The sequence below is a fragment of the Lipotes vexillifer genome, unplaced genomic scaffold (assembly GCF_000442215.2).
Source record: "Lipotes vexillifer unplaced genomic scaffold, Lipotes_vexillifer_v1.1 scaffold636, whole genome shotgun sequence".
Classification (NCBI taxonomy): domain Eukaryota; kingdom Metazoa; phylum Chordata; class Mammalia; order Artiodactyla; family Lipotidae; genus Lipotes; species Lipotes vexillifer.
Genome location: NW_006786547.1, coordinates 1,887,245 through 1,901,973, shown reverse-complemented (window position 1 = coordinate 1,901,973; position 14,729 = coordinate 1,887,245). Strand labels below are relative to the sequence as shown.

Genomic DNA, 14,729 nt, shown 5'->3' with positions numbered 1-14,729 from the left:
GCTGGGGGGGCCCGGGGGCGGCGGGGCGGGCAGGGACAGGCAGGGGCTGTGCTGGCCCGGGGCCGCTCTGCGCGGCAAGCGCGGGCGCAGGCTGAGGGGGCGCTGGCGTGTGCCCGCAGGCAGCCCGGCGCCGGAGACGGCGGCCGCGGGGACGGCGCGCTCCTGGACACCGCCAGCCTCAAGATGAGCGACCTGAACTCGGAGCTGGTGCCCTTGCCACCGCGGTACCGCTTCCGGGACCTGCTGCCTGGCGACCAGTCCTTCCAGAACGACGACAGGTAGGGCGGGGGTCGGCGCGCGGACTTGTCCGTGGTGCTGAAGGCCGCCGCTGCGCCCGCGCTGCCTGGGGCCCGCGCCCTTCAACTTTCCCGGGTTTCCGGGACCCGGAGGAGTTGGGGGGTGGGGAAGGTGGGAAGCGTTTTCCCGGGAGGAGCCTGGACGATGGGACGGGAGGCTCAGTGCTGGGGAGTCCCAGAGACCAATCCCCGGGCCAGCCTCCCCGGCTCTGCCCACAGGCCCCCAGTCCCGCTGGCAGCTCTGCTGACTTTGGGCACAAGCCAGGGCCGGAAGCGCCACGTGGTGAAGCCCCGCAGGCTGGCTGAGGGCTGGCGTCCTCCAGACGCTGGCTGTGGTCATTTATTATTAATTAAGGGAGCTCATGTTGTGGTCACTTACCAGGGATGACAACGTGCCCTCACCTCGGATTCTCCCGGGGGGCACAAAGCAAAATATACTTGAGGCTTTTGGCAAAGGACCAGCAAAATGAGCCCTTGGAAATAATTCATGTGCTGAGGAGGCTGGCAGGAAGCTGGGAGAAACGTTGCTTTTCTCTGCCCTTTCCCCAAATAGCTGTCTCAGTAAACACCCAGCACCATAGCTCTGTCAGCCTTGGGGGAAGTGCTTTTGTGCGTGCAGGGACTCAGGCTGGAGCCTGTGGGGCTTCGGGCCAGAACCAGTTCCCTTGCCGCGTGTTGGGGGAGGGGCCCCGGTGTCTGCAGGTCTCCTTCCCCACCAAGCCCTGAACTGGGCTTGTGAATCTGCAGTTGTCCCAACAGTGCAGTTATTAAAGTTAGCACATAAAGTCCGTGAGGTTGAAATTCGTCAGGGCACAGATGAGGCTCTCAGAATAATCCACTGCCGGAGCTGCAGCTGGGGAAGAAATTGTGCTTGTGAAGGAGGCCAGTGGGTAAGGACTGTGCGTGAGACTCGTGGAAAGTGAGTTTAAAATCCATTCTGCCTGCCGGAAACAGAATATCCTTCCAGACCTCCCATAGCATTCAGTTGCATTCTCCAGGTAGAATCAGGAGGAGAGATGGAACCCAGGGTCTTCACCCACATAGAACCAAGGGTGCAAACCCAGCAGAGGGGCACGTTAAGGCCGTGTAGTTTTATCTTGTTGGACTGAGGTGGTAATAGGTAAACCCACCCGAAAACACACACCCAGGTGAAGAGTTCATTTAGCTACCTGGGTGGGCAGAGGCAGAGGAGGGCAAGGCTGGGCACTTCTCTAAGCCAGACGTGAGCTCTGCACCTTCCTAAGTCAGCACCAGGCCCTTACTGCCTGCTCCGCTGGGACTTGATTAATTCTCGATAACAGCAGCCCCAGAGGTTCTTTCAGAGGCGGGCAGGAAACGGCATCCGTCTCCCCGAGTGGGCCTGGGGCCTCCAAATGCTCCAGAAATGCCAGTGACTGCAACTGATGTAATTGCAGTGACACATCCCGTAGATTTTAGGAGTGGATGGCAGGTCCTTGCCGTCAGCCAAGGGTGGCGTGTGTCTGCCTGGAGGGAACTGTCCTTGTCCCCTGGGAAATGGGAAGCTGGCACTGAATCCTCCACCGTGCTCCGGACCCTGTGGCTTGGGGGGGGGTTTATTGTGGTAAAATATACAAAACCTAAAATATAAAGTGACATTTGGTACATATGCATCATCACCACTGTGTAGTTCCAGAGCATTCCATCACCCCAGACGGAAACCTCGTACCCGTGAGCAGTCACTGCCCTGCAGCTTCTGGCGACCCCCCAGTCTCTGTTCTCCTCGGCCTTGTTTTCAGGGGGAAAGTCTCCTGTGTGCTGGGCCCAGGGACTTTGTGCTTGTGTGCTCATGGTGTTCAGAGACGGGCTGTGTGTGTGTGTATGTGTGTGTGTGTGTGTGGCGGGGGGAGTCCTCCAGAGGACAGGCCCCCGCGGTCCCCGGGCAGGCGTGGGGACCCTGCGCTGCGCGTGTGGAGACCCTGCGCTGCACGTGTGGAGAGGTGGTAAGGATGTGTCTGTACGTCAGGTGAGGGAAGGGAGCAGGCACTGGGGCTGAGAGGCTGTGGGGCGGCCGGAGGGCCTGAGAGGCTGGAGGCCAAGGAGGCCAGCCTGCCCCACCAGCAGGGCCGTGTGCTCTCAGCCCGTGCTTCCGTGTGCCCCAGGGACAGTCCCACAGAGCCTGGGGCTGGGCCGGGGCCGGTGTCCTGGGGCTGCAGGAGGAAGGGCCGGTGGCCTGGGCGAATCGACACTGCAGGGGGGGGTGTCGTGGGTCCAGGGAGTAGAGCTGTGCTTGCTGTCCCGCGCGCGCTCCTGGGTCCCTGCTGCCTGGGCTCCTTCCCAGCCCCGCTCACGCGCCCCGGGGCAGCTTCTGTGGGGTGAGCGGGGGCGCTGCTGCCCGACTCCTGGCAGGCTGTGGGTAGGCGGCCAGGGCTGTGGGCTTCCTGTTCTCCAGGGGAATAAAGCCACAGCCATGAGTCACCATAGCCTCACACACCGTGGCCTTGGGGGGGGGGGCTCAGCCCCACATGAGCAAAGGAGACTGCTGGCCAGCCTCTTGCAGGGGGGGCAGCGAGGAGGCAGGCACAGCCAGGACTGGCTCACCTTCAGGGGTCAGCCAGGGTCCTAGGGGACCCTCATCACTGCCTGTGGCCGGGTCTCAGGGCTCCTGGGGAACAGGGCTCTAGGCAGAAGCCCTAGACCTGGACCCTCCAAGGCTTGGGGCTCGGGGCTCCCTGCCCTGTCCCGGGTCAGCTCACTGCCCCTTCGCCCCAGGAGCCAAGGGGCAGCTCCAGGAGGCCCCTCCCCATCCACAGCGGACCCTCAGGTGCACCTGGTCCTGGGGGATGGACCTGGGGCTCTGATGGCCCCCTGCGGGGCTCAGGGGCTGCAGGCCTGGCCAGGCGGTGAGCCCCCGCGCCCGCTCCGCCTCCTGCAGAGGGCCGATGGTGGCCCGGCCTGGAAGAGGCAGCTGCGAGGAGAGCGGGAAAGGGCTTTGCAGACGGGGCTTTGGTCGTTGTAAGTGTTGCTTCCTTTCCTGGTCTGTAACGTGGACACGAGGCTTCAGCCAGCTGCCACACCTCACACCCTCTCTGCACTGTGCTGCGGGGGGCACGGGCTGTCCCACCACAGGCTCGTCTCCCACGAGGGGTAGAACCGTCCAAAGGCTGGGGTGGGCAGAGCCACAGGTGAGGAGAAGGCCCGGCCAGGTGTTCTCCTGGCCTGCATGCCGGGGACCCGCTGCTTTCCCCAGCTGCCTGTCCAGCCAGGACCCAGCCCGCAGCGGGAGGTGACGTCAGGGTCCGTGCCCCCCTCGCCCCCAGGCATCTAGTGGAGGACGGGGTGGGGGGTGGGGAGGTGTGTGCGCCCCTCTGGGGGCTCCGGGGCAGCGCGGCTGCAGGGAGGTGAGGAGGCCAGGCCTCCAGGGTTAGAGCGCTGCCCAGAAGGGCCCTGTTCCGTGTTTACCTGAGCTCTTCCAGCAACAGAGGATGGAGCCTGGCTGCTGCTGTGGGATTGAGCGGCACCCCGTGTTGTTTCACCCAGCAAGCCGAGAAGTGGGGAGGCAGGCCTGCGCTGCGGGTGGCGCCCTGAGGACAGGCCCCTGCCCCGCCCTGCAGGAGCCACTGTTGGCAGCCATGGCCCCCAGGGCTGGACCCTCCAACCCCTGGGCTGGGCTCCAGGAGGGGCAGGCAGGGCTCAGAGAGGTGCCTTTGGAGCAGGCCCAGCCCCCCGGGGTCCCCTGGGTTCTCCCTGCGCGGGGGCTGAGTTCAAGCCCCTGTGGTATTACATTTAAACTCCCAGGGCCTGGCTTCTGCTCAGCTGCAGTCAGGATGGGGCAAAGGTGGGATCCCGGCCCCATCCTGGCCAGGGGCCTGTGTCCGTCACAGACCTGAAGGCCTTGGAGGACACGGCCCACCTGGGAAATGGCGGTGGCCCAGGCTGGTGGGGCCCAGGCAGGTTGGGGGTCCCCTGCCACCTTCAGCTCCATGCAGAATAGGACTGGATGGTGCTGGGGTGCAGGGGACATGTCGTCCAGCACCCCGGAGTGTGGGTCTAAAGCCAGACGCCACACCTGCCCCCACAGCCCCTCCCCAGCCCAGAGCAGCCACCTGGGTGTTCAGGCCCAAGGCCCGGGGGTCCTCCTGGACCCCCTCCCTGCGTAAGTTGGTCACCCCTGGGGCGGCTGCTTCTGCGCCCTGGACAGCTGCCCACCCTCACACCAGCCTCTCCAGTGGGCCCCCAACACTCCCAGCTTCCTCCGTCGCCCAGGCCTGAAACGCTTGTGCTCACCTCCGCTCCCTCCCACCTGAGCCCAGGGTCCTTCACCTCCTCCCGGGATCCGCCCACATCCTCCGCAGCTGTGCGCCTTCTCCCATCTGCCTCCGTCTCTGCAGTTTCTGACTTTAAACCATCGACAGAACAGTGGCGAGCACGCTGGGTGCATGGACACTGGGAGCTGACCCGGACTGCGCCAGGCGGCTCTCTCAGTGTCCCTGTGTCTCTTGGGGACTCACTTTCCTCTGTCTGCATGATTAGACCAAGGAAAGGCTCAGGTCCTGGCCGATTCTGTGTGCTGTGTCCCAAGGGGGTAAGATTTATATCGATCTTTCTAGCACTTTCCGGGCCTGGGGCTCATTTGCCTGCATCTCTGCCACACCACTGTAGGACTGGGGCCAGGTCTAGTTCTCCCCATTGTCACCTGGGGCCCCCCCGCAGAGAGTGGCCAGGGCTCCCAGGGGCAGGCCGCGCCTTCCTCCAACCCTGTGTCCCTCCCTCTGGGTGGGCGTGTGGGGGCTTGGGTCACCCCCGGTCCTGGGAGGCCAGGAGCAGGCAGGATAGACAGTGAGAAGATGGAGGATAAAGGAATAAGAACAAACAGGACGGGGAGGGTGTGGGTGATGGAGGGGCACACACACGTGTGAGCAGCGGTGTGGTCGCCTCCACACCGGCCCGTGGACACCAAGACAGGTCGGCGGACCTGAGTCTACACCTGGAAGACAGCCAGCTCTCAGTGATCCGGGATTAGGGGTACACCAGTCAAGGTGTTAGCAGTTCTGTGATGAGAAGGGGCCCTGGCTCCCCTTGCCCACATCCCGAGGATACTGCGGGAGACCCTGAGATGGCGAATTGGGCATCCCCAGGAGCCAGGTCCCCATCCCGGCCCCTGGTGTTGGACATCTCAGTGCACCTCTTTGCCTCTAAGCCTGCATCCCGGGGACTTGTGTGCACAAATCAAAATTAAATTCTTCCCAATTAGTGCAAAGCGGAACACAGACATCCAGCGAGAGGGTGGCCAGCATCCTCCAGTGTCACGGAAAGCATGCTCAGTTTCTGTTTCACACTGCGGTTCCCTTCACTCCTGATATGCTTCCCATGATGTGCCATTTGCCATTGAAAATTCTGTGCACGTGTCATTCGGCTTCATCCACTTGGAGTGAAAATGGGAGGTGAGAGTGACCAGGCTGGGTCTCAGGCAGCTCGAGCTCTGTGACAAACACCCCAGCCTAGGGACTTCACCAGCAGACACTTAATTCTCACAGTTCTGAGGCTGGAAGTCTGAGATCAGTTACCAGCCAGGGGTGGGGGGGGGCCTGATGGGACCTCTTCCTGGTGTACAGACTCCTTCTCACCGTGTCCTCACGGGAGACACAGGCAGAGACACAGAGAGCACGTGCTGTCATAAGGGCACTAATCCCGTCTTAGGGCCCCACTCTCGGGACCTCATCTAACTTTAATCACCTCCCAAGGCCCCACCTTCAAACACCATCACACTGGGGGTTGGGGCTTCAATGTGAGTTTGGGGAGACACACACATTCCATCCACAGCAGGCTTGGGGAAACAAGGTAGACGCTACAAAAGAGATGGCCGGGGCTTCCCTGGTGGCGTAGTGGTTAAGAATCCACCTGCCGAGGCAGAGGACACAGGTTTGAGCCCTGGTCCGGGAAGATCCCACGTGCCGTGGAGCAACTAAGCCCGTGCGCCACAGCTACTGAGCCTGAGTTCTAGAACCCCTGAGCCACAGCTATCGAGCCCGCGTGCCACAACTACTGAAGCCCTTGCGCCTAGAGCCGGTGCTCTGCAACAAGAGAAGCCACCGCGACAAGAAGCCCACGCACTGCAACGAAGAGTAGACCCCGCTCGCCGCAATTAAAGAAAGTCTGTGCACGGCAAAGACGTAACGCAGCCAAAACTAAAATAAGTTAATTAATTTAAAAAAAAAAGAAAGAGAGATGGCCGGTAGCCCTTCACGGGGTTAAGCTCTGCCTTGCTTTCAAATTCCTTACGCCCCAAGAACATCCCAGGATCCCCAGAGGGAGGGCCTTCCCCTCTCCCCTCACCCACGGGGTGCAGGCACCTGGCGAGTAGAGGCAGATCCCACAGGAAAAAGACCTGTTCAAGGTCGCACAGCTGATTGGGGGAACTCCAGGAGAGAGGGTCTGCAGGAAAGAACTGCAGACCCACTGCAGTGCTTTGAAATGGTGTCCCCCAAATTCATGTCCACCTGGCACCTGGGAACATGACCTTATTTGGCAGTAGGGTCTTTGCAGGTGTAATTAAGGTAAAGATCTTGAGATGGGATGATCTTGGATTTAGGGTGGGCCCTACATCCGCTGACTGGTATCCTTGTAAGAAGAGAAACACACACAGGAGAAGGCTTGTGGAGATGGAGCAGAGACTGGGGCGATGTGGCCACAAGCCAGGGCCGCCTGGGGCCGCCCGGAGCTGGAAGAAGCAGGAAGGACCCTCCCCTGGAGCCTCTGGGGGAGCACAGATTTCGTGTGGCATCTATGGGGCATCTCATGAGACTCGTGTCTGCACTGTGGGGGCAGGAGGAGAGGAGGTGTCCCCTGAGAAGTCGGGGAGCCCCAGGTGGTGCCCATGAGGTGATCAAAGAGCCTGGGGGGGAGTGGGTGAGGGCTCCTGGCTCTGGGTCTGCAGCCAGGGTGGAGTCCAGGGAGGGGGCAGCACATACCTGGCTTGGGGAAGACATTTCCCTGGTGGCCCCAACCTGTCCTTCTCGGCTGGTTTGTTTGGTCCAGGAATATTGTGTTGCATCCGGTTATTAGGGTTCACTAACTCCTTTTAATCCAGAGTGGCTCCTACCAGGTGTGGCCTCCCCAGGTCCCCCACCCTAATCTCCAAGCCGGTAAAGATGGTGAGGTGTCACCCCCAGGATCTCCTTATTTGGAAGTAGGGTCTTCAGAGGTCATGACATGAGCATGAGGTCATTAGGGTGGGCCCTAATCCAACATGACTAGTGACCTTTTTTTTTTAACATTTATTTATTATTATTATTATTATTATTTTTGGCTGCACCGCCTCTTAGTTGCGACACGTGGGATCTTCGTTGCTATGTGCAGGATCTTTTAGTTGCAGCATGTGGGATCTAGTTCCCTGCCCAGGGATCAAGCCCGGACCCCCTGCATTGGGAATGCGGAGTCTTAGCCACTGGACCACCAGGGAAGTCCCTACTGGTGACCTTTTAAAAAAGGGAAATCTGGAGACAGACCTGGAATGATCCTCCCTCACGGCCTCACAAGGAGCCAGCCTTGCTGACACCTTGATCTTGGACTTCTGGCCTCCAGAACTGGGAGAGAACGAATTTCTGTTGTTCAAGCCATCCAGACTGTGGTACTTTGTTACGTCAGCCATAGGGAGCTCATACCCATGGCAATTTTGCGTTATAAGTAAGGTTACTCATCAGTTGGCTGAGTTAATCACCAGGAGGTTGGGCCCTTTCTGGTCACAGGGACCCTTTGAAAGCGAGAGTGTTTTCCCTGGCTGGAAGTGGAAGAAAAGATTTGGGGCACAGGGGAATCTGACCCACGATTGCCACCTTAAAGGTGGAGGGGCCCAGGGATGAGGGCAGCCTTTAGGGGCTGAGCAGCCAACAGCCAGCAGGAAAGGGGAACCTCAGTCCTACAGCCGCCAGGAGCTGAATCCAGCCAACTGGATGAGCCTGGAGGTGGATTTTCCCCAGGGGTCCAGGTGGAAACCCAGCCCTGCTGATGCTGATTTCAGATGCGTGGGACCCTAAGCAAGACACCAAGCTAAGCTACACCCGGCCTTCTAACCTCGGCACTGCGAGTATATGTTGCTTTAAGCTGTGAAGTTGGTGGCAGTTTGTCACACAGCATAGGTAGCTGATACGCCAGGCCTCTGGTCCTGCATAATGTTCTGCCATCTGTGTGTCTGGTTGCCTCTTGGTGGGTGGTTCAGCTTGTTGTTCTGCCTCCAGTATTCCTGTAAACTGGATGTTGGGTCTGAAGGTCTCGTGGACGGAACTGAAATGTTTCAGGCAAGAGAAGGTTTTAAGTGCCACCACAGTCCCCATGTTGCCCCATGTCCTGGTTGTCCCTCCGTTAGAGATGGCCGGAGGGACATGATGGCTTAACGATGACGGCCCAGCCCTTGCACTGGGCAGTTGTGCAAGGTGATCCGTCATCATACGACCATGCGTTCCCCCTCCTTGGTGCAGCTAAGGGTGGCAACCCCACCGGACGTCCTCCCTGACCCCACGTTCTGTGGCGGCTTGGACAAGCTCCTTTCCTGTTCTGCTCCACCCTCCTTGAGTATAAGCTACATTCTTCTTTAACTGGTGGTTTTCCTACATTACTGGGAGCTAGTTGTACACCCCGAAACATAATTCCTGCTGAGAAAGCAGGAAAACACGCTCAATCCTTTCCATTTAATTACCAGTTTTCAAAGTGTATTATAGCAGCCTCAAAGGATGACAGCTGAAGGTGTTTTTTCTGGGCTACTCTTTCTGGGTTTCATGTATTGACTAATGGCGTTACATAGGTTCACCATGTGTGATGGACTGAGCAATGCCCCCCTCCCAAAGATGTACATGTCCTAATGCCTGGGACCTGCAAGTGTCTTAGGTGATGAGAGGGGCTTTGCAGATGTGTTGAAGTTAAGGATCTTGAGATGGGGGGACAGTCCTGAGTCATCTGGGTGGACCCCATGGGATCACAGGGCTTTTTGAAGAGGGAGGTGGGAGGGCCAGAGTCAGTTTCTGTTTCTGAGTCTGTTTCTGTTTCATTATGTTCATTCCTTTGTTTTAGTTTTACATTCTACGTATAAGTGATAACACAGTATTTGCCTTTTTCTTTCTGAATTATTTCACTAAACATAATACCCTCCAGGTCCATCCACGTTGCTGCAAATGGCAAAATTTCATTCTTTTTTTTTAGGGCTGACTAGTATTCCATTGTATTTATACATACGTCTTCTTTATCTGTTCATTTGTTGATGGACACTTAGGTTGCTTCCATATCGTGGCAATTGTAAATAATGCTGCTATGAACATTGGGTTGCATGTATCTTTTTGAATTAGTGTTTTCAAGGATTTGGGGGATATATACCCAGGAGAGAGGGATTGTTGGATCATATGGTGTTCTATTTTCACCTTCTTGAGGAAGCTCCATACTGTTTTCCACAGTGGCTGCACCAATTTACATTCCCAACAACAGTGTTCTAGGGCTCCCTTTTATCCACATCCTCGCCAACATTTGTTAATTGTGGTCTTTTTGATGTTAGCCATTCTGATAGGTGTGAGTTGATATCTCATCGTGGTTTTGATTTGCATTTCTCTGATGATTGGTGATGTTGAGCCTTTCAGGTACCTGCTGGCCATCTGTATGCCTTCTTTGGAAAAATGTCTGTTCAGGTCTTCTGCCCATTTTTCAATCCAGTTGTTTGTTTTTTTGTTATTGAGCTGTATGAGCTCTTTATGTACTCTGAGTATTAACTCCTTATTGGTCATATCATTTGCAAATATTTTCTCCCATTTGGTAGGTTGTCTTTTCGTTTTGTTGATGGTTTCCTTTGCTGTGCAAAAGCTTTTAGTTTAATTCGGTCTCATTTGTTTACTTTTGTTTTTGTTTACTTTCCCTTGGGAGACAAATCCAAAAATATATTGCTGCGACTTATGTCAGAGAGTGTTCTGCCTTTGTTTTCTTCTAGGTTTTATGTTTTCAGGGCTTACATTTAGGTCTTTAATCCATTTTGAGTTTTTTTTTTAATATGGTGTTAGAGAGCATTCTAGTTTCATTCTTTTACATGTAGCCGTCCAGTTTTCCCAGCACCGCTGGGAAAGAGACTGTCTTTTCTGCTTTGTGTATTCTTGCCTCCAGATTGACCGACCATAAGTGTGTGGGTTTATCTCTGGGCTCTCTATTCTGTCCTGTTGATCTATATTTCTGTTTTTGTGCCAGTACTATACTGTTGTGATTACAATAGCTTTGTAGTATAGTCTGAAGTCAGGAAGCGTGATACCTCCAGCTTTGTTCTTCTTTCTCCGGATTGCTTTGGCCAGTCGGGAGCTTTTGTGTTTCCATACAAGTTTTAGAATTTGTCCTAGCTCTGTGAAAAATGCCATTGGTATTTTGACAGGGGTTGCATTGAATCTGTAGATTGCTTCGAGTAGTATGGTCATTTAAACAATATTAATTTTTCCAGTCCATGAGCATGATATATCTTTCCCTCTGTGTCATCTTCAGTTCCTTTCATCAGTGTCTTACAGTTTTCTTACAGATCTTTTACTTCCTTAGTTAGAGTTATTCCTAGGTATTTTATTTTTTGATGTGATGGTAAACGGGATTGTTTTAAACTTCTCTTTCTGATAGTTTGTTGCTAGTATATAGAAGTACAACACATTTCTGTATATTAATTTTGTATCCTGAAATGTTACCAGCTTCACTGGTGAGCTCTAGCAGTTTTCTGGTGGCATCTTTAGGATTTTCTTTGTATAGTATCATGTCATCTGCAAACAGTGACAGTTTTACTTTTTCCTTTCCAATTTGGATTCCTTTTTCTTGTCTGAGTGCTGTGGCTAGAACTCCCACTATTGTGTTTAATAGCAGCGGCAAGAATGGACATCCTTGTCTTGTTCCTGATCTTAGAGGAAATGCTTTCAGCTTTTCACCATTGACTATGTTGTTAATTGTGGAGTTGTCATATGTGGCCTTTATTACGTTGAGGTTTGTTTCCTGTGTACCCACTTTGTTGAGAGTTTTTAACATAAAAATATGTTGAATTTTGTCAAAAGCTTTCTTTTGCATCTGATGAGATGATCATATGATTAGTATTCTTCAATTTGTTAATGTGGTGTATCACATAGATTGATTTGTGGATATTGGACCACCCTTGCATCCCTGGGATGAATCCCACTTGATCACGGTGTATGATCTTTTTAATGTATTATTAAATTCAGTTTGGTAATATTTTGTTGAGTATTTTTGCATCTTTGTTCATCAGTAATATTAACCTGTAATTTTCTTTTTTTGTGATATCTTTGTCTTGTTTTGGTTTCAGGGTGATGCTGGCCTCATAGAATGAGTTTGGAAGCATTCCTTCCTCTGCAATTTTCTAGAATAGTTTGAGAAGGGTAGGTGTTAACTCTTCTCTAGGGGTTTGGCAGAAGTCACCCGTGAAGCTGTCTGGTCCTGGACTTTTGTTTGTGGGAGATTTTTACTACTGATTCATTTTCATTACTGGTAATTGGTCTGTTCCTATTTTCTATTTCTTCCTGGTTCAGTCTTGGGAGACTGTGCATTTCTAGGAATTTGTCCATTTCTTCTAGCTTGTCCATTTTATTGGCATATAATTGTTTGTAGTAACCTCTTATGACGCTTTGTGTTTCTGTGGTATCAGCTGTAACTTCTTTTTCATTTCTAATGTTATTGATTTGGACCCTCCCTCTTCTTTTCTTGGTGAACCTGCCTGAAGGTTATCTATCTTCTTTACCTTTTCAAAGGACCAGCTCTCAGTTTCAGTGGATCTTTTCTATTGATTTTTTTAGTCTCTACTTCATTTATTTCTGCTTTGATTTCTATGATTTCTTTCCTTCTATTAGCTTTGGGTTTTGTTTGTTCTCCTTTTTCTGGTTCCTTTAGGTGTAAAGTTTGGTTTTATTTGAGATTTTTCTTATTTCCTGACATAGGCTTGTATCACTGTCACTATGAACTTTCCTCTTAGAACTGCTTTTGTTACATCCCACAGATTTTGGATCATTGTGTTTCCATTTTCATTTGTCTCCGGGTATGTTTTTATTTTCTTCTTTAATTTCTTCAGTGATCCATTCGTCGTTCAGTAGCATATTGTTTAGCCTCCACGTGTTTGTGGTTTTTGCAGTTTTCTTCCTAGTTTCATAGTGTTGTGGTTGGAAAAGGTGTTCGATACGATTTCAGTTTTCTTAAATTCACTGAGACTTGTTTTGTGGCCTAGCATGGGATCTGTCCTGGAGAATGTTCCATATGCACTTGAAAAGAATGTGTATTCTGCTGCTTTGGGATGAGATGTTTTATATATACATATATGTAAAGTCCACCTGATCTGATGTGTCATTTAAGACCAGTGTTTCCTTATTGATTTTCTGTCTGGATTGTCTGATCCATTGATTTAAGTGGGGTGTTAAAGTCCCCTATTATTATTGTGTTACTGTCAATTTCTCCCTTTATGTCTATTAATGTTTGTTTTATGTGTTTAGGTACTCCTTTGTTGAGTACATATATATTTATAATTGTTATATATTCTTCTCGTATTGATCCCTTGATCATTATGTAGTGTCCTTCTTTGCTTCTTGTTACAGTCTTTGTCTTTAAGTACAGTAAGCATATTCTTTTTTTTTTTTTGCGGAGCACGGGCTCCGGACGCGCAGGCTCAGCGGCCATGGCTCACGGGCCCAGCCGCTCCGCGGCATGTGGGATCTTCCCGGACCGGGGCACGAACCCGTGTCCCCTGCATCGGCAGGCGGGCTCTCAACCACTGCGCCACCAGGGAAGCCCAAGCATATTCTTAATGTGCAACCATCACCACCATCCATCTCTTTCATCTTCCCAAACCAAAACTCTGTCCCCATTAAACATTCACTCCCCATCCCCTCCCCCAGCCCCTTTGCTTTGTCTGTCTTATTGCCTGAAGAATTCTTTCTTTATCCTTTAAGCCCAGTAGATTAATGGAATCAATATCTGGGTGTGGCATATCCTGTACCTTATTTTCCTGGAACTCAGCATGTAGTTCTTTCATCATTATATTTCTCAGTACTTTCTGAATATGTTTTAAATACTTAAAACAGGTTGGGGCCTCTATCCAGGGCACAAGCAATTCTTTGAGTGAGTGTTCCCACAGCTCTTAGCTCCTGTACACTCTGCTCTGCATCTGCTTCTGTGCCAGCAGGGCCATCCCTCTGTCAGTAACTCCATTTTCAGTCATATCTTTTCTGGATTGGGTTCATTAGTGATCCCATGTGATTTAGTATTTGGGCTCTCGGTTTGTCTCCAAAATTCTGTCATCTCCCTTTTTTCCCTCACTCTGTTGAGATACCGATGTATCTCATGTTTGAGCTTGTCCCTGTCCAGTGGGTTTAGTGCTTGAAGCCTGTTTAGGGAATTCCTTCTGCTCCAAGTCATGTTTTATTGTTGGCTGGGTTCTTTGTCTTACGAAGTCCATCCTCTCTTTATCCCCCTTTTTCTCTTCTCTCTCTCCCTTCCTTCCTTCTTTTTAAAAAAATTGTTTATTTGAATTGTGGTAAAATATACCAAAAATGAACCATGTTAACCACTTTAAGCGCACAGCTCAATGGCTTTAAGCACATTCACGTTGTTGTGTAACCATCACCACATCCATCTCCAGATCTTTCCCATCTTCCCAAACTGAAGCTCTGTCCCCATTAAGCGCTAACTCCATCTCCCAGCTCCTGGCCCCCACCATCTCCTTTCTGTCTCTATGGATTTGACTATTCTAGGTCCCTCAGATAAGTGGATCCTACAGGATTTGTCCTTTTGCGACGGGCTTATTTTTTTTTTAATTTAATTTTATTTTTTAATTTATTTATTTGGTTGCACCAGGTCTGAGTTGCGGTAGGTGGGCTCCTTAGTTGTGGCTCACAGGCTCCTTAGTTGCGGCACATGGGCTCTTTAGTTGCAGCCAGCGGGCTCCTTAGTTGCAGCTTGTGGGCTCCTTAATTGCAGCACATGGGCTCATTAGTTGCGGCTCATGGGCTCCTTAGTTGTGGCATGCAAACTCTTAGTTGCGGCATGCAAGTGGAATCTAGATTATTCCCTGACCAGGGATCGAACCTGGGCCCCCTGCATTGGGAGCGTGGAGTCTTAACCAATCTGCCACCAGGCAAGTCCCACAACTGGCTTATTTCACTCAGCACAGTATCTTCAGGATTCATCCATGTTGTAGCCTGTGTCAGGATTACCTTCCTTTTTAAGGCTGGATAATGTTCCACTGCATCCACTATGGTTGTCTTGTGTACTTTGAGAATGTCCAGAACAGGTCTGGGAAGACCCCACCATCTGCTCCTCTGTCTGCCCCATCTCAGGTGGCACCACCCACCCCTTTCCTCACCCCTGATTGAATCCCCCACCATCCAGTCCTCCGGCAAGCCTGGCTAGTTCCACCCTCAAACACACGTTGGCTTCCACCTGGTTCCCCACCCTCCCACCCACCACCCCTGCCCCACC

General features: G+C 52.4%; 1 protein-coding gene across 1 annotated transcript in view; it reads left to right on the top strand.

The window, feature by feature from the left end:
- The window catches only part of KCNT1 (potassium sodium-activated channel subfamily T member 1), a 73,683-nt gene that overhangs the window by 10,864 nt on the left and 48,090 nt on the right, over positions 1-14,729 (top strand). The window contains exon 2 of the mRNA XM_007459024.1: positions 120-278. Coding sequence (XP_007459086.1) covers positions 120-278 — 159 coding nt within the window. The remainder of the gene's footprint in view (positions 1-119; positions 279-14,729) is intronic.